Source organism: Temnothorax nylanderi, unplaced genomic scaffold, assembly GCF_030848795.1.
Source record: "Temnothorax nylanderi isolate EJ_2023f unplaced genomic scaffold, tnyl_v1.0 TNYL_tig0076_pilon, whole genome shotgun sequence".
Lineage (NCBI taxonomy): Eukaryota > Metazoa > Arthropoda > Insecta > Hymenoptera > Formicidae > Temnothorax > Temnothorax nylanderi.
The window spans coordinates 342580-366049 of record NW_027249138.1 but is presented as its reverse complement, the minus strand read 5'-3'; the positions used below and the strand labels follow the sequence as shown (position 1 = coordinate 366049).

The 23470-nt window shown below is 38.6% G+C and overlaps 1 protein-coding gene across 1 annotated transcript; it reads right to left on the bottom strand.

The window, feature by feature from the left end:
- Window positions 1–193: 193 nt before the first annotated feature.
- LOC139774241 (uncharacterized) lies at window positions 194–15051 on the bottom strand. Its single transcript, XM_071709344.1, has 5 exons — window positions 14931–15051; window positions 10827–10929; window positions 10665–10750; window positions 9413–9517; window positions 194–4845 (listed from the first exon to the last, which is right to left on the bottom strand). Exons 1-5 carry the CDS (start codon window positions 14956–14958, stop codon window positions 995–997), a joined length of 4173 nt encoding a protein of 1390 aa, XP_071565445.1. The 5' UTR covers window positions 14959–15051; the 3' UTR covers window positions 194–994.
- Window positions 15052–23470: the final 8419 nt, after the last annotated feature.

The following is a 23470-nucleotide window of genomic DNA, read 5'->3' as shown; positions in this document are numbered from 1 at the left end:
TATTTTGAAAAAGACTGACACTGACTTTTATTTACAGCTGATTGGAGAAATTGTTACTGTAAAGAACTGTTCTGCAGTGTTTAATGCTTCACGCACTTGATTAAATCGTCTTTGAAGAGTACTGCACGGTGAGAAACCTCGACATCGTCGGCGTTGTCATGGTGAATAAACGGCCTTTCAATGTAGGAGTATATACAGGGTAAGGGAGTATTTATTGATTACACAGTAAAATTCGTATAATGAGATTTAGTTTCAAAAAAATTAATGTGGGACCCTAGGGTTAAATGAGATACAAAATAATCAATTCGCAGTGTTACGTATGTTCTCTCGCACTCACACCGGATGCACACATTGTTACACATACACACTCTTTTCTTATACATGAGCAAGACCGTTTTATGAAACGTTACGAATGTTCATCGAAATCCATTATTGCAAATAAATCAGCAATAAGATTCATTTTACAACATCTAATGTCTTATCTATATGGTCACATTAAGAAATACATATTACATTTTGGCGTACAAGAAGTAATTATGTGCATGAGTCCAAACATGCGTAAAAATATTATTTTTTATTATATTAACTAAGTTTAATCTTGTGATTAATACGGACGAGAGGTTAATAACTTCAAATACATATCTCACTATTTACTTGAAAAGTATAACATAATATTCATATTTACTCGATATTTAAAAATATTAAGGTAGTTTAATTACTCTCTAAATTTTCAATCTTTCTATAATATAAAATTGAACTTCATGTGTCGATTAAGAAAATCGTTGTTATATATATTTTTTAATAATATAAACATATTAATGGCCGAGTTCACCGTTTTTGATTAATTGATTTTTTTAATTCTAGGAAAAAATCGAAGACCAATTATAGTTGATCGACGTTGATGAAATTGATAGTCGAAGACATCCCAGGGACCTCTAAACGTTCTTAATTTTTTATACTCTTCGGAGATCTCTTGAATGTCTTTTGAATTCTCTTATTGCTCGGCTTCCAAAGTTTCATTTTGTGGAGCTTCGTCTTGCGCGATGCTGGATTCATTTCTACCGCTTTCACTGGCGTGCTCGTCAATCAATCCTCCAAGAACTGCTTGAACGTATTCTTCGCGACCTTCGTTCGTATCTAGAGAGAATCCCAGAGAAGGAACGAACTCGGTCTCGACGGTAGTCTTCACGGATTCCGTCGTTGTAGTCGTTCCCTGCGTCGTTGTCATCATCGTTGTCGTAGATATTGAACTTTCCTGTTCAGTTTCCTCTTCAGTTTCGCTAGTTACATGCTTGCTCTCTTTTATCGGTAAACCGGTCTCGAAATCCAAACTTCTCTGCACTTGCGGCAGATCGAAGACGAGTGAACTACGAATCGAGTCATCGCGGTAAAGAGGCTGCCCGAAGTTTTCTGTCAATTGTTCTAGGATTTTTTCTTTTTGACGTGGTCGTACGATTCTGCTTTCTGGTTTCAATCGATTCGTCTTCTGCTCCGTGGCATTAGGGCTGACTCTCGAAGAAATATCAAGAGGCGGCTTGAGATCAACGTTAATAGGTGCCCTCAAAGTATCATCCAAGGAAGATATCTTGGAATCTGCATTTCCGAACGACGTTTTGGCTTGTAAGTGATCCAATTGCGGGCTCCCTGTGGCGAATGATGCTTTATTGAGTTGCAGATTCCGTGACACTTTCGACTCTGCAACCCTAGTAGCGGGTGTCTTCAACGTATCGAAAGTAGATGCCTTGAAATTCGCGTTTTCGTACGTCGTTCTGGTTTGCGGATCCAATGTTGGAATCGCGGTGTCGTACGTTGATTCGTCGAAGTTAAACGAATCATTTAGTTCTATGTTACCTAAGTCTTTCGCCGAAAATGGTCGTGGCAGTCGATCTAATTTCAACAACTCTGCCATTATTTGGAGAAGACTTACCATGCTCATATTTGAATCCGATTGTTTAAATTCACTGGCTGTATCATTTTCGGCAATGTAAAAACTATTGTTGTTTGCATTGTCTGGAGAGGCGTTACTTGTGTCAGAAAATTTCGGCGTCTGCAAAATGCTAGCAATTTCGATTCCCAGTTCTGGAGACTTGATAATCTCGAAGTCATCCAGTTCATCCTTCAAGACGGAATCCGGTCGCTGGTGCTGAGTGATGAGTCGACTGATAAAATCGTCAGCGGTCGTCTCCAGATCCTCATTTTTCTTGACTGTGAATGATACTGCATAAGGAGAATCATGTTTATTAATCGTCTCCTCGATCTGTTTTAAGGATCCCGGACGGATCGAGTGTAACAGACTCCTCGCTGTCGTGGCCACTGTCTGTTCTATTTCCTCTTCAGGTCTTTTAATCTCTACAATGCCTCTCGGTGTAACCGTTTTCAAATTTGAATCTTCTATATCAATGTCACTATTAATCGAAGATTTCGCAGTAGATGTCGAAGATTCAAAAGCACGTGTCACTGATTCTTCAGGCAACTTTAATTTCTTCGTGCTACTCGAAAGAGTTAGTTGTTCTGGAATCCTTGTAGTCGCTTTCGTACCAATCGCAACTGTCCTTTCTTTCACACTCGGCGTAGAAACCGCAATTTTGGGAGTGACAGAACTCGTCTCGCAGCGTCCTCCTTGCTTGTCAGAGGTAGAAGAGCATCTGAAATTTGTTTTCGACTCTTTCTGAGCCTTGATAGCGTCTCTAATGGTGAATTGGAATCCTGTATTGTACCGGGTCAGGATATCCGCCTCGCTGTCGTTCTTCTTCGAGGTCGTCGGAGAATTCTGCGTTCTTTGCGAATCCACGGGTTCTGTGTGGTCAAATTGCTCTGTGTGCGAGTGTTCATTTGGCGGGACAAAGTCACCGAAGCCATCGTTGTAGTCAACGATCGGCGGAACGATATCGGTCACGGGAACGTCGACGATCGATCGACCGTGCCATGTAGAAACGAGCCATGGAATGGACGTGGATACTTCGGTGACCGCTTGAGCAGTCGGGTGAACGCCTGGATTAGGCGTCTCCGAAAACCCCTCGTCTGTATAATCAATCAACTCGTCGTATATCGGCGATTGATCTTCGTTTTTTATGAGTGTGCTAAATTGTGGGATCTCTGTGGTCGTCGCCTCAGAGCTCCAAGAAGTCTTGGAGTTCTCATCAATCGTCGTATAGCGCGTTTCTTCAGGAACATTAATAAGAAAACGTCCCACCGGAGGCTTCAAAAACTGCGACGGCTGAGGAACCTGAAAACTAAGGTTTATTTTGTGTACGGACTCGTCGTTAAAGTTGGAGATCGATCCGGTCGGCGACGAACTCTGGTCCTCGGCTACGCGGCTTTCGTTGGATGAAGAGCCAGCAGCGATTTCGCCATTAATCTCATCGACGGTTCTCTCAGTCGTATTTATCGCAGTCATTGGTACGGTCGATACTTTCACGACGTCAATGTCTTTCTGTTCCCAATGTTTCAGCAGCGGAGTCGTTCTGTCGCCGAAGCTCCTCGTCGTCGAGCTTGAGATATCCTCGTAATCTTCCGTCGATCGATCGTTGCTCGTTTCATTGAAGACATCTGACTTCTTTAGGGTATCTGATGAAGTCACATCGTCCGCTTTCTCATAAGACCTCGATGAAGGATTTAAAACTGTCTGCAATGGAATAGGTGTAGTCGAACTTCTTCGTTCGTCCTTTGACACTTGGTATATAGGATTTTGATTCTGTATATTCAGCGCTCGAGCGATTCCGATGCTGTCTTTCGTCTCGATATCTTCCAAGCTATCTTCGCTATCAATCTGGATTACCGGCCTGTCATTCTGCTGCCTAAATACTTCGTCTTCGTCAATCGCCTCGGTTACGTTGATCCTGAACTTCGTCTCCGACGTCCCCTCGAAAACGAGACGCACTTCGTCATTCTTAGCGCGAACATCGTCGCCTTTTTGATCGTTGTCTTTATTCGCTCTCGATGACGAGGCGTTCTCCGATTTCTTCAGACCGTCATGTCTCGTTTCACTCTCTCTCAAATCAATCTTTCTTGTGTCGTCATTCTGATGAGTAATCGTGGGAGGGGTCACTGGGCTCTTGCTTTGCGCATAAAGATGATCGGAGCTGTCCACCATCAAATCCAGCTTGCTATAGGCCAACGTGGAAGGTCGATAGGTCGTCGGGACCGTAGGCGAATATAATCTTCTAGTGGTGGTGGTAACAGTGGGAACGGTAGGCGCGTAGGACGTCTGTAATTGATTGGTGAACCCGTCGGGTCTACGATAGTCGTCCTGAAACTCGTTATCGCCGGATCGATCCTGATAATCGTGTTGAATGATCGCGGACGCATGATAGGGCGATCGTCCTTTATTTTCCATAAAGTGAGGTTTGCCTTGATACACAGTATTCGCCTTCTTCTGCTGATATCGATTATCGTAATTAAGAATTTGCCGCGCGTCCTGTTGTGGATAGTCCTCGAATCCGCTCGGTAGGTCGTTCCCGGTCGCCTCGACCGCCGCGTAATCCGTGATCCTGCGGAATCCGGGCGTGTAGCCCATCACAGTCCTGCCGGCGAGCGCGGAATAATCGATGATCCTGGCACCGCTGTCGGGATCCACCAGACCGTCCTTGGTGACGGCCTCCGCGGAGGCCTGCAGACTGATCATCGCGTACGCGTTGCGAATCATCTCGTCGTCATCAATCTGATAGCTGTCGCGATTCATTTCCAGATATCTTCTGGTGGAGGAACAATCGACCTTGGTCCACCAGTCGCAGGTCAGCAGCTTCTGGCTGAAAGTCGAGCCGATCGGGCACAGGAAGGAGGACACCAGCACGTCGTGGCACACGTGGAAGACCTGACAGCCGGCCGCTTCGTCAGCGTAGTAACCTGTTGAGCAATCGTATACAAGCGGATCTTCGAATTATGATTTTTATTCACGCTCCTTAGAATTTATCGGAGAATATAACATTCCACTAAAAATCATATTATAATTTCCCAAAATTAAAGATTGTAAATCTTCGATAATGAAATTTGTATTATCATTATTTCTGCAACATTCTGTGTAAAACTTTTTTAAAAATATTTTTAGTATAAAATAAATATTAAACAAAATTACTTTAGCAGGGTATAATTATAAAATTGGAAGTTTCTTTGCGGGTGTTAAATATAAATGAAACAAATATTCAATCTCTCGTTTTAACATTAATAATTCGAAAATGAATATTGAGTATATGATAATTAGACAATGATTGCGCGATAAGAATATAAATGAATGTTCACAAGAATTAGAAATTCGTTATGTATGCTATAATATAATAAATACATAGATTTCGCTTATGTAACTGTACGTAGCAACGTCTCGTCAACGTTCGTCGATGTTCCTTTTGTGCACCTCATCTTTCTCTCAACGGATTATCTAATATCTGCGGTCAGCGAGTTTTAGTAACATCGAGTTTCAGCAGCAATATTGTGGAAAATTAAATGAAACTATATACAACGCATACTTTTACCAATGACGGATGGTAGTTTCGTTAACGTATTCGCTCGATTTATTGAGAAAACCGGTAGTAGGAAGTCTGACACTGAGCATATTTTCTTTTTAATTTTAGAAATCTTATTTCAGGCTAAACATCTTGTCTGACTAGATAGGATTACATTAATAATTTCATTGGGTTTCAATTTCAGTTCTGTATGACATGTCATTCGTGAAATCATTCATCATGCAGTTTATATGATTATATAAAGTTTATAACGAAGTTTACAAAGTACAGTGATAGATGATTATAAAATCGGGAGAGTGAAATGGAGTCTTCATACATGATTACAAAGAAAGAAAGAAAATGAACCTCTTACTGAAATAATTTTATTTTCTCGATTAGAATCATTATGCTTGATTTATTAAAATAATACAATTTTATTTCTCTAAAATAGAAACATTTGATATGCTTTTCTTCAAATAAAAAAAGGAAATTTTTGTTCATTAAATAAATATTATATTTAAATAAATCTTTTGAAACAGGATTAACCAATCAATCAAACTTTTGTTTAAAAAGAATAATTAAGTGATTTGCATGTAACAATTAAAATTTTACACACGTATAATATAACAAATTTTATTTGTTACATCAAAATTATCTAATCTTTGTTTTTATCGAAAGCATATTGCAGCAAGTTAATATCAGTCGATTATTAACGGCAATTTTTAGTTCTTACATGTAAATTGTTTAATTCTATTTTCAACGAAAATTTCAACTGATGGCGAGAGAAATTGATCGTTATTTACAAAGCGAAGCGAATTCGAAACGGAACATGCGATCGCAATAGTCCATTGTCAGAAATCAATTTGAAATGCTGAAAATGAAATATTCGGCTTATTTGATTTTTGATACATCAAATATTACGGCGACGGCTCGCGCGTTTATTTTGTAAGCACGCTAGCCCGTTTTTTGTGTATTTACATTGCCGCGCGCCTAGACTCGAGCCGTTGCTCGCGCGGGGGGGGGGGGGGGGTGACGACGCGACGCGAGTCACACCACTTGCGCAGTCGCCGCCCGCCGCGCCGCCGCCGCATCGCATTCAATCGCATTATCCCCCGGGACGCGGTCGCGGCGAGACGCGAGACGCGACTCTCTGCGAACAATTATAGGGAATATTGGCCGGCGTACGGTTGATCCGCTTCGCCAAAAGCGATTCGAAGGAAAAATAAAATGAGGTAAAAACCTTTCGAGAGTTTCGAGACGACGGCCGTTCGTCGAAATAAGTATCTCGCGTCTCTTATTCGCGCGAAACGAAAATCGGAGCTACAAGGGAGACAGAAATTGTTAAGCATTGCTCCATTACGCGTTTGCAGGCGGCGATTCGGAGCATGTATCGTGGAACTTTTCGGAATGAAATCCGATAGGAATCCATTTCGAATTCATTTCGAATCCAGTTTTATAATATACATATATGTATATATGCCCAGATACGCTTAAATTTCAATAAATCTGGTATCGATGCTCTTTTTGACGATCGTTTTTGCGGAAAAATGTACGAGATGCCGAAAACTGTAGGATATATCGACAGTTCAATAACTCAGTTTAATTCAATGATTTTAATCGCATATTTTTTGGCGATTCGTCGCGGTTGCCGCATTCGAATTTTTCAGCCGTTGAGCTAAACGCCGTGAATACGGGACGGGTCGACTCCGACTACTCCGAACTCCGAGTCGAGCGGCCGGCGCCGGCGGCGTCGCGACGCGTTTAACTGCAGTAAGTACAATCGTAATCAGCATCGTATCTCGATAATTAACGATCCTGCGGCGTGAGTTCAGGGTAAATATGTATATGGGTAACCCGTTGGAGTATGTATTTCGTGATTAGATTCATGCTCGGAATTCGCCGCCGCGGACAGCGGCGAGGCGACGATTGTTCTCTCGAGTGTCGCGTTCCGCGGGTAATTTATCTCGATTTCGGCTCGCGTATCTATGCATTCGAGCTACAAATACGCGACAGTAATCGTCCTGAAAGAGAACGTGACCGATTTGTGTCATGTCGGGCGCGAAAAGTGCGCGAAAATTAGGTTAGTACGTAAGACGGCGGCGGGTGACGGGTGGCGTGGTGAAGTTGGCCGCACGATTTACGAACTCCCTCGCTCCCTCCCTCCGCCATGTTAGACTTTTCCGTTACGTTAATCGCCGGCGGGACGTCGCGAGATCGTGGCTTCGTGCGATTACGTGCGTTTCTCACGTTACTCGTCCGTCGTGATGCAACAGAAGGCGCGTCGCGTATGGTCAACGTACGGAAATGCCGGCGCAAAGTAGCCCCGTCGCATCGCATCGTGTCGGTGATTAACGCGCTAATCATTGTTCAGTGATTAATATGTGATCGTAACTAACAGTGTTGCGTACTTGCGTGAGTGAAATGGTGAGTGTGTGCGTCATGACGGAGGACGGAGCAACGACGAGGAGGTCTGAGGGGAGGAGGAGGCCTGGGATGGCATCGGGCGCCGGCGGAGCAACCACGGGTAAATATCAGCATTTTATTGATTATACTGTATTATATCATTATCACGGGATTTATTATTTATTTCTATTATTGCGAAATAAATCGTTTATCCTCGCGACAATCGCATTTATATGCCGTGTGGCGTTTTGTGTTATTACGTAACGCAGTTCGCACAAAGTAGTTTCGAATTATTTTGAAATATTATATACTTGAAAAATGTTTAATATATATGATAGATATATTTAGTATTCTTGATATTCAACAGAGACAAAATAGAATATTATTTACAGAATTAAATATTTTCAATTATTTTATACAAGAATTAGACTTTCTTTTTAGACCTTATAAAAGTTTATTTGTATTTTTTTAATTGCAATTTTTCTATTAATTAATTTAATTGGCAATTTAAATTGCTGTTTAAAAAATCGAAAATTTAATCCGTTCTATAATTATTTTTTACCGTTTTAATTATTTCGAACGCAGGCTTAATTTGGATATATTTGTATTTTGCAGATTGATCGTATACAACTCCGCTGCTACGCATCGTGCCGGTGAGTTCTTAATTATTTTTTATATAGTAATGGATTTTTAAAAATTATATCAGTTACGTATACAAAATAGAAAGGTATGGAATATTAGAAAGGAACCATGAAAAATTAAATATTTTCTAAAAAATTATTAACAAACAATTTTTAAAACTGACAGAAGTGCAGCAATAAAAAAATATTCTATATTATTTATTCTTATAAACTTTTTGGATATTTGAACACGTTATCTCTATTTTCTGAAGCTGAATACATTATCTGTAATTTTTTTTAGTTATTATCATATTTAAAAAATTAAAAATTGAAATTATCTTTCATAGATCCATTGCTAAATAATGCTGGAGTCAATTATATATCATTGTTGTTGCATGAAAATATCGTCAAAATAAAGGTCGAAGGATCTGATTATTTTATTTTCTAATTATTTTTGCATGAACTATATTTAACTTTCAAAAAATTTTGATTTAAACATTTCTCTTGTGAAAGCCACCCATCTCACTGTAGTAAAATAAATGCATATTCTAAATTCTTTAAAATTTATGAATTTTTATATTCCATAATATTTCAAAAATTCTAGATACCCTAGTTATATTATTGATTATATAGTGATCTTAAATAGACATTTATGTATGTAAAGTTATTTGCTATTATTGCATTTGTTAAGTTATCATGTTATTTATAATTTTTTTATCGATCACATTTATTGGAATTTACTCTAAATAAAAAAAATATATCGATATGTATATGCTGTGTAATGCGAGTTAAAAATTTGGCATTGTTGAATTAAAGAGAGGAACGATGATTTCATGCAGGTAGAATAGAAATATTGCGTTTAGCAAAACTATAGATATGTCATAACGCATAATAATAAAAGCGAAATGGCATATGACGAGTCGACTGCATAATTTATTCACGTATATTTACCACGTGAACGTCCTTCGCACGTGAATCCTGTCTGAGGTAATGTCGTGTAGGCGGGATAATCGATTCCCGGCTCACCCGGCACATTTTTTCTGATGTCGGATAAATCTGAAAGAGAAAGAAGGAGTGAGAGGTAGCAAGATTCATTACCCTACGGCAAATAAACTATGCCATTTAGGAATTATTTTCAAATTAACGAGCTACGTAGAAACGAGTTATCTTCACGGTCTACAATTGTTAAAAGAGTCGTATAATATAATTTGCACAATTTTGACGAATTTTTTTTCGATTTTTCATTTTCTTCCAAATTAATATAAATTTAAAAAGCTGTATACATATAAAGCCCGCAAGGAAAAACATCAGTTCAGTAATATCATCATATTTAGAATCAAAGGTATATAAGATTGGTAATTAAGGAAACGCTTATTTATAGGATAAAAATTACTCCATCGCTCAATTATAAGGAGAAAAAAAATTAAATAAAAAAATGTCATTAAGCACGTGCACCAAGCTTCACCGTTAATCGCTGATCAAGGTCGCGGAAAATAGGCCGCGGTGATCGCGCTTCGTTGGTGATATTTAAGATTTCGCTGCAGTTATCGTTTGTGCTCAAACAGATAACGTCTCGCAATTTGCCGCATCCATATAATCAGTAAGGTTTTTCATGACCTATCCGCGACGCGTTTTTTATATAAAATCGCGGTACCTTTCACGAGGCGAGTGACGATCCGCTCGCCTTGTCGGAGTTAAACGCGAATTAATAGTTATTCCCGCGCATTTAACCGCATTTACAGCGGCAGTTAACGAGACATTTCCAATGTTCTTCTAAGTAACGTAAATAATTTTACGGTAGCAAAAAATTAACTCGTCAAGTTTCGAGTTATGATTTTTCATAAAATTGTCAACTGCGACATCGACAAGCTTCTTATATTTAATTATCGCCGCCTCCATTCGTCGCTGCGCGTAGGATTAATTGAGAGATAACTGCCCAACAAGAATTCCGCGCGTCGTAGGGGGAAAATAATTGCGTAATGCACAAATGAATAAGGCGGTATCCTTAATCGAAGGTATAAAACTATTAAAATGCAGTAACAGAAGAAAGGCATTTAACAATAAGAATGCAAATAGAAGTACCACTTTAGAAGTTACAAGATTGCAAGAGATATAAGGAAAGAAATAGATTTGAAAGGTGGCGTCTTAGGAAATTGTTATAGATTTTTAAGGTTCTTGAAGTTTAGAAAGTTCATTAACTTACCCGTTATATGATCGTATGGATCGTACTGACCGCCCGCGGATCCATAGCTGTCGAATGCACCGTCCTCGTTCGGATCGAAGTACTTCCTGCAAAGGCGAGCGGATTTAATTAAGTCGCTTAATCGAATTCGCGCGCGGAAGAAGCCGCTTAGCGAGAACGAACCTTCCTCTAGTTCCATCGATCGCTCTGCGTGACAGGAAGCTCCTCCTAGGAATTCCATGTTCAAGACTCCGCTGAACGATGCACAAGACCGCCGTCACGAGACCTGTGTACGAAGGAGAGAATCTATAGATTACTCGCGAAAAGGTACGCTTGAATGAATATTATAGATTATGTGTGGCAAACATTAAAAGAACTTGGCGATTTGATTAAAATATAAAATTCAAGATTCTTTAATACCGGAATGATTTTTATTTATTGTCGCGCGCGACTACAATTTAGACAATATTATAAACAATATTACAGACAATATTATAAATCCAGCAAATATTGATTATAATTTGCTATATTCATAGACAATAATACATTTGTAATCTAGAAAGAGAAAGGTTTCGATTAAATCCAAATTAAATTTTCTGGCTAATAAGCGAGGGAAATCTCGATGTACCTATAATAAATATCCCGGTGTTTCTTACATTCAAACAATAAAATAAATTCTAATTCCTCGATCCTCGCGAAGCGTCGTAGTCGCGCCGATCGCTGAATATCGTTCGATTTCGATTTCGTAATCGGGCGAGCGTGGCGTGAAAGGTCGCGCTCGGGATAGAACATCTTCGTTGTACTTTTGAGGCCACGTTAAAACCCAACCCGCGCTCTACAATCGGTTAGGCAAGGTAGCTCTCAATTCACGATCGACCATGAACGATCGTCGTCGTCACGACTTGGCAGTTGATCCCGAGAAGCCCGAGTCTTCCACGAGGATAACGCGAGCCTCTCCGCTTGATTTATCGCGGCGAAAGAGTTCTGTTCTCCCTCATAATTCATATTCACGCTTAGATGATGCTAATGATTGATGCTGCAGTATTATCTATAGTATTATCACGACATTTATCGCGAATAAACAAGTAAACAAGTAAACAAGTAAACAAGATTGTTCGCCTTGAAACGGCGACTCCGAGACGCTTTCTGTGGCATTTCGAAAAACTCGAGATAATTGTCATCGCATTATATAACGCAGTTATATAATTACATGTAATTTAATATTACGCAATATAACACGATAATATGATTCGAGGGCTCTCGCTGATCGTTTAGATGACGCCAATAAAGTCACGTTTCTCTGGCTACAATGTGCAACTTTGTCTCTCGACATTTCTCTTAACATATCTTAACATATCTATTCTTAACATAAGAATATGTTAAGAAGAACTCAGTATTGAAAAGATTAAAACGTTAATTGCTATTAGCTGAATAGGATTATTCATTCAAAACTGCAACACTAGATTTATTAAAATTAATATATAAAAAATATTTTATCTTAAAAAATTTCTTCAATGTTCGCGAATATCGTATAATAAAGATTTTCTTTACTAAAAAGATTTACGATTTAGAAGAGTTAAGATATTAGTTGCAACGCGTAAGTTTAATAATGTATTATTACACGTCTGCCATGTAAAGCTGTCGGAGCTCGATGTCCTCCTGTAATTTCGTTGTCATTATCCGTAGTCAGCATGTGAAATCTTTCGAAAGACCGACAGGCCGACAATATCCACTTTATAGAGTGATGTTCTTAAACGCACGTGCTCTCTCTCATTGTGGCTGCCATTTTCAATGGCATTAAAAGGACGCAAAGGCCACGAGAAACGAGCACAAAGACCGGTGGTCGTGATAGAGCGAGTGTTATTCGGTGTTACAAATCGCTCGATCCGCGAGAAATTGTCCGTGAATTATTTTCCGTCTGACTCATCGCGAAATTAATGATCAGATGATACAAAAGATATGCACGCAGAATGGCGCGACCCCCCGAGAGAAAATGTCGAGTAACTTGCGATTGCGACGAGACGAGACGAGTAATTAGCGGCGCCAATTTCCGGCGAAAGTGTCCTCGCGAACAACGTTCTTTTAATATTCGCGTCGCTGAAACCCAAGACGAATCGGATTTCACGGTACCGCTTGAAACGATTGTTCCAGTCAATTCCGCTGACTACTGACGACTTTTCGCATTGAGCTGATTGAGCACTTGCAAAGATATATTAAATTTAGAGATTTGGGCGTCGGATACTTCAGAATAGATATAAAAAAGTGACAATTTTCTTATTGTTAGTAAAATTTCAGTCCATTTCTATTGTACCTTTATAATTTTATGTGTTTGAAAGTTAATTATTTTTTATCGCGTATAATACAGCTTCAAGCAAAAGTTAAAAAAGCGACAACAACAATTTTCTTAATAAAATTTCAGTCAATTTCTTTATAATTCCTTATAATTCTGCACGTTTGAATACCTTGAAAGTTAATTATTTTTTATCGCGTATAACTCAGCTTTATGCAAAAATCTATTTCCATTTATATACTTAATATTTATATCTTTGCATCTTAACTCATCGAAATATTAAGCAAAAATATACAGATACAATTTAAGAAAAATTTAATTTAATTATATCGATGTTCTCGTATAGCGGAATCGCAATATAATTTTGCATTTTTGTAAAAGAGTATTCGGAATCAAGAAATTTCCATAAACTCGAGATGGACCAGCTTCATTAAGCAGTCAGCGCATCCATGTAATATTATTATTAGCACCCGTCACGAGCTACACGTCCACCAACATTAAATCAAAGCGCCGACGTATTTCAGCACGTGAGCAATAAAATTCTTCACAGCAATTGCTGCAATTTACACGGCACATTTGTAAATTACACGTAAACGCGTCAGATTTACGAAATTATGACAAAAAACCGTAATAATTCTTATGTGCGTAATACTTCGGTGTTGCGGAGAGATTTAATTTATGAGCGTGTTACTTCTCGATGTTCTTTCTAAACATTACGTGAACGTCATCTTGCATGAATGGACCGTCGCGTCGCCGCGTCGCGGCGAAACGCGGATAAGTGGTATTTTCTTAATTATAACTGGATCGCGGACGACATGCTTAATAGTCGATGATTGATTAAACTCGCTACCGAGATACGAAGATGCCTGAGAGATCTCTCGTTGCGTAATGTCCGCGAGTGTAAAACATAGAGAGGGAAGAGGAGAGCAAAGAGCTTCATAAATTAATTTCTTCAATCGTAACATGAATACTTTATGACTTCAGTTTTCTCTCACGATTAGCCTTCGGTTATAACGCCAGATAAAATCGATTTACGGCAACTACATAGCAATATTTTCTCATTGAATTATATACCGTTGCATATTACTATAATTTTAAATTTTTAGGAGTTGCGAACTGAAATAACGTGGAAATCTTTGATATCAATGGCTGATTTAAGTACATTAAAGTCTATTACTTTAAAGAAATTGTTAGAAACAACCTCTTATTCAAATGACTTTTCTTATCTTGACTTTTTCGTTAATTCAAAAGTTTCTAGATACTCACATTTAGTTAATGCCCACAACTCTAATTAATACGCTCAATTATCTGGCAATAGAGAAAATCTAATCCGTATTGATCGGAACCATTAATTTATATATCTTTTAATAATGAGCGTATGAAATGCAATTAATTGTATTTAAGAATTAGAACGTAACGTTGTCGGTTGATAAAATATTTAATGAATCACATCGGTAAGAGGTATTATCAGGATTTTTTATTATTATTAAATGATCACTTTTGTCTATAAAAATTAACTTATATTTCGTGAATATGTATATAAAAATATCATACAAAGAATAAAGATGTTATGTCACAGTTCCATATCACACTGCACGACTGCGATCGTCGTAAATTCTTACGGATTCGTCCCATCGCCGATCGAGTCATCGAGTTCCCATCGAGATAATTGACTCACGATCTCCGGCGCACGCTTTCGTTATTTCACTGTTGCTGTCCGCTGTGATCGGCATGTCGCGTCGTTAAAAAAAAATTATTCGATTCTGATCGATGACAGCCCGAATGCGTCGATTAACATACATAGTTCGGTTGTCTTACCTGCCTGCGGCGACAAACTAACAACCACGTGATCAAAATAAACGAGGGACGAGAGGCGCGAGAGGTTGAACACTATCACTCGTGTGATCGACACATGATAGCCGGATCGCGGGACACGTTCGGGACTCCAGGTTCCCACACGCGGCGGGCCCGGGTCTCGGACACGTGCGGACACTTACACAGAATACGCAGGCTAATTTTCGGCATTTTGTCCGGTGTCGCATGGGCGGTTTGCGGCGGACGGGGCCCCGATTACGCTCGTCCACCGTGAAAAGCGGCGGTGGATGCACTGCGCACCTCGGCGCGATCACCTCGACTCGACTCAGCTCTCGACGGGCTCTTCCTCTCGGCCGGGGCCCGTCCGTCGTCGCGTCTCCTCACCGGCCCCGGCCGGCGCGGTAGGGATCCCTGATCGTGGGACCTCTTACCTTTCTTCTCGCGGGGCCCTCTCACCTGCGCCTATATCTACGAGCGGCCGGGCCATCCCTCGCGTGAGGAGGAATTCCGCGCGGGTCGCGCCTCTCGCCGGAATCTTTCCGTGCGCGGAGGATCCAGCATCCTCGCTTCTCCGTTCAGAGGACAGATGAGTTGATGGTCCCGGTCGGTCAGATCAGATTTTCTCTGTTGCCAGATAGTCGAACATCTGAAACTATTCTGATAACATCTTAAACCGATTAATACGAAGTATCTATAAGAGACTTTAACATGGATCCATTGTTATTAGCCGAGTGCTAGCCTGTTAGAGAGCATTTACTAGACGAGTGTTTCGGCACTAAGCAAATAATTGCTCGTCCATTACTCAAAATTGTAGGTAATATGCAAATTCAGATAATCCTTGTGATCGAAGAATATTGAAGTCGTCGGTCCTTGAGACGTAGAAAGCGACGTTATACCGCTATCCATCCATGAAGGATTAATCCGATACGCGCGGAGGGCTACGTGTAATCGAAGCAAGGCGACACATTATATAAGTTCGATGACATTGCCTCGGTTCGCGGCACGCACACGTGACCGTTTTCGCCTTTTGCATAACCGGCGATCTCGTCTCTCCCACCTACGGCTTTCCTCTCAGCGCGGAGTGACCAGCTTGCATGTATAAGTCATACGCCATTTTCACCTGGTTCATGCGATTTTTCGAGGCCGCGGATCGCCTCTCGCTCGTTATGTTGTACGAGCGTTACAACGGGTCAGCGATCGGTATCTTAATTAAGAGCGAGCACTCACGTGGCCCCCCCGGAGCGAAATTTTTTGTTTAATTAAATTTTTTTATGGCAGCAGGGAAGGGCGCTTGCGTGGCAAACCGCAGGCTATTACGTTAAAATTAGAGCCTGCTTTCGTCAACACGCGCGAAATATTACGTGTATAAGATATCTCGGGGAATCGGGACAGATGTACGAGGTACACAGGGTGTCCCAGAACTTTGATGTAGTGAGAGATTTGAACTATAGACACGTTTAAGGAAAATATTTAAAACTTCTTTTAAAAAATAATTATATATATAAATTACTTTTTCACTCATTGTACTTTTAAATTATATATTACTGACTCATTATTTCTAATTTATTCTCGAATTTGTTATAGAATTACGTGTATGATAAAATAATTGATAAGATAAAGATAATATTCTAATTAATTTTTACGGCCGATGTTAATTTCACTTCGATTAAGTTTACGTCGAATGTGAAGCGTAAATCGTAATGAATCGTGAATCCGTGCCTGTCGCGGAACGTTACGTGAAGCCGGTCAGTGGGTACGCATTGCATTCTCACGTAACAGTGGCGGGATGCTGCTGGAGCGAGCGAATGGTGATGCTCGCGCTCGCTCTCTCGTCCCTTTCTCTGCTTCTCATCTTCGCCGGGTGACTTGTAACAACGGCAAACGCAACCATTTACGACTCCGTTACCGCGCTTTCATGCAGAACGGTACCGTTCGCGCGAGTTGCGTTCGCTCTAATGGCGAAAGACGATCGGCAAAAAGGTTTATCTTGCGTCACGTTGCTCCCCGCGATACGCATTATTCGTGATAGCGTTCGAAACACAGTCGTCCACAAAGTTATATCCAACTTGCCGCTTCTCGAGGAATCTTGCGATTTTTTAAGACGCAAGACGTCTTAATGAAACTTTAATCGCAAAAGAAAGTTTCATAGTCTTACGTTTGTGTAATATCTGCTCACTTTCAGTATAATTATTCTGTACGAATATTATTTTGCAACATAACATTGGTGCACTTAAAATGATAGAGTACTGCTTATAATTAAAATTAGTTTAATTAATCGAATTGAATATTTGAGTTAAATTTAGGTATATTGGAGCTTGTTTAAACGTTGTCATTGTTATCGTTATGCGTTACAAATCGAACAAATCTTGTTGTGGGAAGGAGAGAAAAGGCATTGGAAAGGCCTGATTCATTCATGTATTTCTCCGAGTCTTTTGTTTAACCGAGAAAAGTCCATACAAGGATATAGATCACGGCAGGACGTTGTGCCGTGACATTAACGGAATTGCAATCGACGAGGTCGAATATGACGAGTATAATACTCGAATAATCGTGTATAATACGAGCTAAGTCGCGGGAAACAGAAGACATTAGAATATGAAAGAGACGGTTCTCTCTCTCTCTCTCTCTCTCTCTCTCTCTCTCTCTCTCTCTCTCTCTCTCTCATCCTATGAAATAATCATACAACGATGTGGCGAAAGGCAAGGGAAAAAAATCCTGTCGTCAAGGATGACGGTCGGTCGCCTGAGCTCATCAAAGATGAAATTTATTAACGTTCGGTAGCGTCCGCGAAATAGCGTTTGCTTATGCAAATCAGAAAGACGCCGGTATTTGCTCGCGCAAGTATTATTATTGACTTTCATCGGCGTGACCCTGTTTGCGACTCGCGTATATATGGATGCAGTATGAAAGGGAAGTTGCACACTGGGGACTTTCTTCGCTGAGAAATCGTAAGTAAACCGAAAGCAAAATATCATCGCGAGCATGCAACTTTTCTTTTGCATTTCGATTCCGCCACCGATGTTAAGAAATATTAACGCGTATTTCTTTTATTATTATTAGAAGAAGACGGTATCAATTTTTGGGCGTCGATGAAAGGTATACAATGTTTAAAGCTCATAACGAAACCGAGATTAGAATAATGTTGCTTAGCTAATGATTTAAAATTATTTCGCATTAATTTATATCCATAGAACAAACAAGAATAAAAAATAAAAGTTATTTTTTAAAGTTGTTTTTTGAAGAAATAGAACTAAACTACTCTCTATGTCCATAAGTGCAAGCATTTCGGTAATGATTTTCCTACGCAGTCATGCTGAATAAATTATCATGGCCCATACGGAAAAAGTGAGATTCATCGAAATTCGAGCAATCTCGCGAGAGCCGAATATGTGCACAGATTACGATCGAGTAGATAAATGCGTTCACGGTGCGTAAGTATCGTAATGAGTTGCGATGAATCGAGACGCATGTGTAATGATCCATCAGCTAATTTCGCATGATCCGATAATTATCGATACCATTACGTCCAAGACTTTTCCTCGCCGAAGGCTGACTGCGTTTGCCGTAAGTTAACGCAAATTTCGTAATTTCCGTTCTCTTGTGAAAGCGCTCATCTCACAGTCGCGAAGCCAGGCGAACTAATAGCGATCTGGTTCAAAATCATTTACTTCTAATTACATCTGTATTGAATGGAGTAACTGACGGTATGCGCGGTCTTTAGTAATTAAATAAAATTTGATGCATTTATTAGATATTCAGCTGAGATCATCATTAAATTTTGAAATCATCTTGTGAGGCAATATCACGCGTCCATATTTCGTAATCAAATCAAATCTGGTTCATTTTGAACATATTATTGTGACGCCTTATTATTTATATCAAAATAATTTTATAAAAATGTATATCTTAAGAAAACAATTTGATATTCCTCGCTTGTACAAACAAAAAAGGAGATAACATAAAAAATAAATCTACCTTCCGAAATATCATTTTTGTCAAGAGGACCACGGAGAACTCATTATCGTGCGTTTCTTTTTTCGTAAAATTATTATAAGAATAATTCTACCTTCCGAAATATCACTTTTGTCAAAAGGACCACAGAGAACTCGTTAGCGTGTGTTTCTTTTTTCGTAAAATTACTGTTTCAATTATTTTTAAGTCCCTTTGCCGTCGTTTACGCGTGACGACCCGTACTTTCTACTCTCGCTCGTTGATTAGGCGCTCCTTAAGAGACGCAATTAGCACAGGTGTAATGAGTTCTCTTGTCGACGTTCGCGAACGTGTCGTGAAAATATCGGTCGCGCATCTACGTTCTTCCGCGTGGCGGAACGCGTCGCGCGGATCGTATCTAAATAGCCCGCACACGAATATGCAGGCCGTGACTGCCGTGAGAACAAATTGGGTAAAGATTACGGCGTTTAGAGAATGGGGGAAAGGACTCCTCGGTTCTCTGCCTTGGATGTGGAAATCTGTTATTACGTCGTCACGATCCTATCAGCGATATGCTCTCGTCGTTACAGTCGTTAGGCGATAACATCGCACGTACGCGCGGTGGATCAAAGTAATTGACGCGGTTCCGTGTTTCTTGCGATTCGTCGTAATCGAAAGGCTTGGCAAAACGTGATGTATTTAGCGGGCACATCTATTGTCTTGTCTTTATAAAAATTATATTTCTAAGAATTTTCAATTTTGGTGTCTTTTTTATTTACAAATTCTTCTTGAAAAAGATTTTCTTTGTGGCATAATGTATAATTTGTTTAATATAATCCATTTTGTGTGTAATTTATTTATTTAACTTGCATGGAGTATAATCTACGCAATGTGAAAAGATGTAAACTCATTTAGTCTATTCTCTGTTAGGAATATAATTATTGCTCTTGATTTATTCTGCATAGCATTACTAGGATTAAATCATGTACATTCACAATATTGTTTATGCTTCCCTCATTTTTGTAATCATCTCAGGAGCAGTTTCGCAAGTCGTTCTATTTTTGAACTCCATGTGTGGACAACTTTCTATCGGGTCCACCTTCTTGACCTTTTTTATGCCAGTTCTCGATGTACAGCTGACATAAAAAATGCCCCTTCGAGATGCGATTCGGACACTTATGGCGCAGAAAAAGAAATCTTGATCGGCATTAACTTTCGAAAAAATAAAATAATATTTTTAGGATCCCTTATATAAATTTTTCTAAAATAATCTTATAAAATAATTCTGAAATAATACTTATTTTATGAATTATTTTATAAAATATAATACTTGCTTTATCTTTAAAATTTACAAAAATTTTAAGATTTAATTTTCTAAAAAAATTTTTTAAATAAAAAGCGAGTTTAAAAATAATAATTTTACAAAAGAAAACGCTGAGATTCGTGTAAAATTTTCTTTAAAATTCGTCCTCTTGATAAAAGGAAATTGATAATTGTTTATACATCCTGTATACAATCCTTATGCCAAAAATATCAAATTTTTGTAAAATAAATATATGTACAAAAGACGTTAAATTATTTTTATGTAAAAAATAAATTATACTGAAATTTAAGTTCAAAACGATAAAAATATGATTCCATAGCAAAGTATATATACATATAACATTGCTTCACAAGATAATTTCAGAAAAATAATAACAAAGAATTTAGAATATAGTAAAAGTTAGTAATATACCCTACTATACAATATATAATGCATTGCACAAGTTAAAAGTAATTAACTCAAATACGGATACAATTCACATTCCTGTTTAATAACGCATACCTAAAAAAGATCAATAGCTGCGCACCGTAAAATAATTCATCTTCTTGCTACATTCACAGTACGGAATGTAACCAGAAGAATCCTAACATGTGTTAAGAAGTCTAATTATTTATGTTACTCTCTCTCTCTCTCTCTCTCTCCCCTCCTCGCTCGCTCGTTCCTTTCTCAAGAGAAACAGTCTAATCATCACCTAGATTAACGCAACACTTCACAAAAAATGCGAATCTTTTCTACTGAGATATTAAAAGGAAGAGTAAAGTTGTAAAGAGACTAATAAATAAACAGCTATATTTTAAACTTCCGACATTTTATATCGGTGCTTTCAAATTCTTTTATAGTTCAATGATTACTACAATAATTTAAGGAACGTCTCTAGAAATATTTTATTTATTATTAACAAATGTTATTTGAATGAATACAATAAAAATTTCAATAAGGCATTTAAAAACGTAACTTAAGAAAATAATATTATAATTATATTTATTGGAATATTTTATTAAATCCAGACTTCGCACGAAAGTGATAATTATGAAAAATTTCTTTTATTTTTCTATTCTATATATAAATGTTAATAAATCCCGACAATTAAGATACTGCAGGAAACTGTAGCTGCATTACAAAGTTGGCACTCGGAACGTCAGATGGTGCAATGAGTCTGACACAGCCACTGTAACAACATCTTCTCAATGTGTGTGCTTTTTTAATACTTTTTCATATTCTTCATTTAAAAAAAAACTGTTACATTTTTTGTCGAGGCGACTAATCTGCGTAGTCATTTAGGACTAGCGAATCTAATACGAACCTGAGCTCAATACACACATATACACGCATTCATCACATTATACACACACTTTTTTGTGAGTGATAATGCGATAACATTTGCAGAAAAGCAAGATACAATCTAATCAGTTTAAGAATAACAGGAAGAATAAAAACTAGAATCACACATGTTTCATATATGGATGGAGTAGGATAATAAAAGCTTAGTTTTTATTTCCTATAACAATTTTATTCTGTACTCTTTATTTAGGAAATTACACTTATTTATGCACGCAATTATTATGTAATATAAAAATTGTTTACGTTCAAATTACAAAAATTACAAAATATTGCATCAGGATAATTTATATATCCGTTGATTGCTATTCGTACGAAATTCGAGATTTGTAAACAATTCCAGAATATCTTTTGTACGGAGTGTACGGTATAAGTTAATCTTGTAAAACATTTTGTATATTTTAATCACGGATTATCTACTTAACGAGTGCGATTGATACAACTATAAAAAGATGTAGCAACAAATGATTAGCGCAAAGTTCACGGTTGACAGACAAGTGAATAGGTCACCGCGTTTTGTCAATATGTCGTAATTGCACTTTGTACATTCGACACAAAAGCATTCTACGGGATCGGTGCCAAATATAGAACTGGTCTTGGATTGTCCACCCGTTTGTCGCGCGTTCTTATCTTGAAAGCAAACAATCGACTTTAAACCGGCGATAGGGAAACGAACGCCTAAAGCGAATGCGACGTTCACGCTCCGTTGGATGGAAAGACTTCGATCGGCTTTAATGCTGGCTTTAATGAATATTTCCTTCGACTCGACTCCGTTTACTATGTGTGCAAGCCGAACGATACTTACATACGAGATAATACTTGAACAGCCACGTGCGTTATCTGCTATTCGCATTGGGTCATGCGTTTCTTTTTTTCATTCGCGACTAATGCGCAGTTGAATGTCATTAGTCTATTTAAGTATCTGTGAATAATTTATATAATACATTTTTTAATTCCTTTCTTGTAAAAGAGGAAATTCCTACTATGGATGTGTCGGAGTAGCTACCACGAGAGCGATACATTTAAGGAAGTGATTTCAAAAACAATTAAAGTACAATCAAGGTTTCTTGTTAGATGTATTTGATAGAAGTAGACGGATATAACCGACATTCACATATTTCTTGAAGCTTTTTAAAGAATTCCTAAAAAGAGAAGACACACGTACATATTTAAGAATAATAATATTAGATAAGATACCGATAAAATTCAAAATATAAAGATAGATTACGCTTAATGCCAGTAGTCAGTCAGAAATAATAATGTTGACTAAAATACATAATGCGCGCAATGTCGTAAGAATTATTATCAATCATATGTTAATATCATAAATACAAATTACGAACGTCGTACGTTTGATAACTTCATGCCGCACACGTACGCGAGTCAGATAAAATTCCTGAATCGGATTTAACTTATCTCGGAGACAAATAAACGATTCAGGGAATCGTGCAAAAACTTTGTGCAATCTCGCTCGATCGACGAGAGGCGATTTGCTGGAAGCGGTCCCCCACCCGTCGCTGAACTTTGCCGCTGTATTGCGTAATTGGCAAAGAAGAGACCAACTCGCTGAACTTCTCGCGGATTTCCGTGCATGTGGACCGGGGTATGACTCACGTTAATTTACGAGTGGGGAAAGCTCCTCTTCCGGAAACTCTGCTCCGGTCCTCCTCCGGCATTGATCGCCGTCTCTCCGCTCTGAAAGTCGTGATTCGTAACGTGACTCATAGCGACACTGTTACGAGATTCAAGGTCATCGATCCGCCCACTGAACGCGCCATCGCGTGGACGAGACGTCTCTCTCTCTCTCTCTCGTCATCGAAAAAGCGGGAAAATTGAGAATTTCCACGAAATGCGGCGGAGACTATTTCATCCGATTACGTGTTAGGTCCTCACACATGTGTGAGAGAGATATGAGTGTTATACGTAATATAATATTGCTCAAAATTAAAATTTCGGTTTTTAATGAAATTATGAATTGAAATTAAGATATTTCTCTCGATATTCTTTCAATTCCTTAACTCGAAACTATTATTTTGATTTTTTCTTCGTTTCACTACTCAAATTACAATCGTGGCTTTTCTCATTAATTATATTCCCACAGAATTATCTTTATATTCTCGTCATTTCTTG

What these genes read in the sequence shown, in the direction of transcription:
- LOC139774241 (XM_071709344.1), bottom strand. Translation starts at nt 14,958, where the DNA reads ATGCCGAAAATTAGCCTGCGTATTCTGT. An exon ending in TCCATACGATCATATAACGG is followed by an intron (nt 9,518 to 10,664) that starts GTAAGTTAATGA and finishes TTTCTCTTTCAG; the next exon opens with ATTTATCCGACATCAGAAAA. An exon ending in GTGCGAAGGACGTTCACGTG is followed by an intron (nt 4,846 to 9,412) that starts GTAAATATACGT and finishes ATTGCTCAACAG; the next exon opens with GTTACTACGCTGACGAAGCG.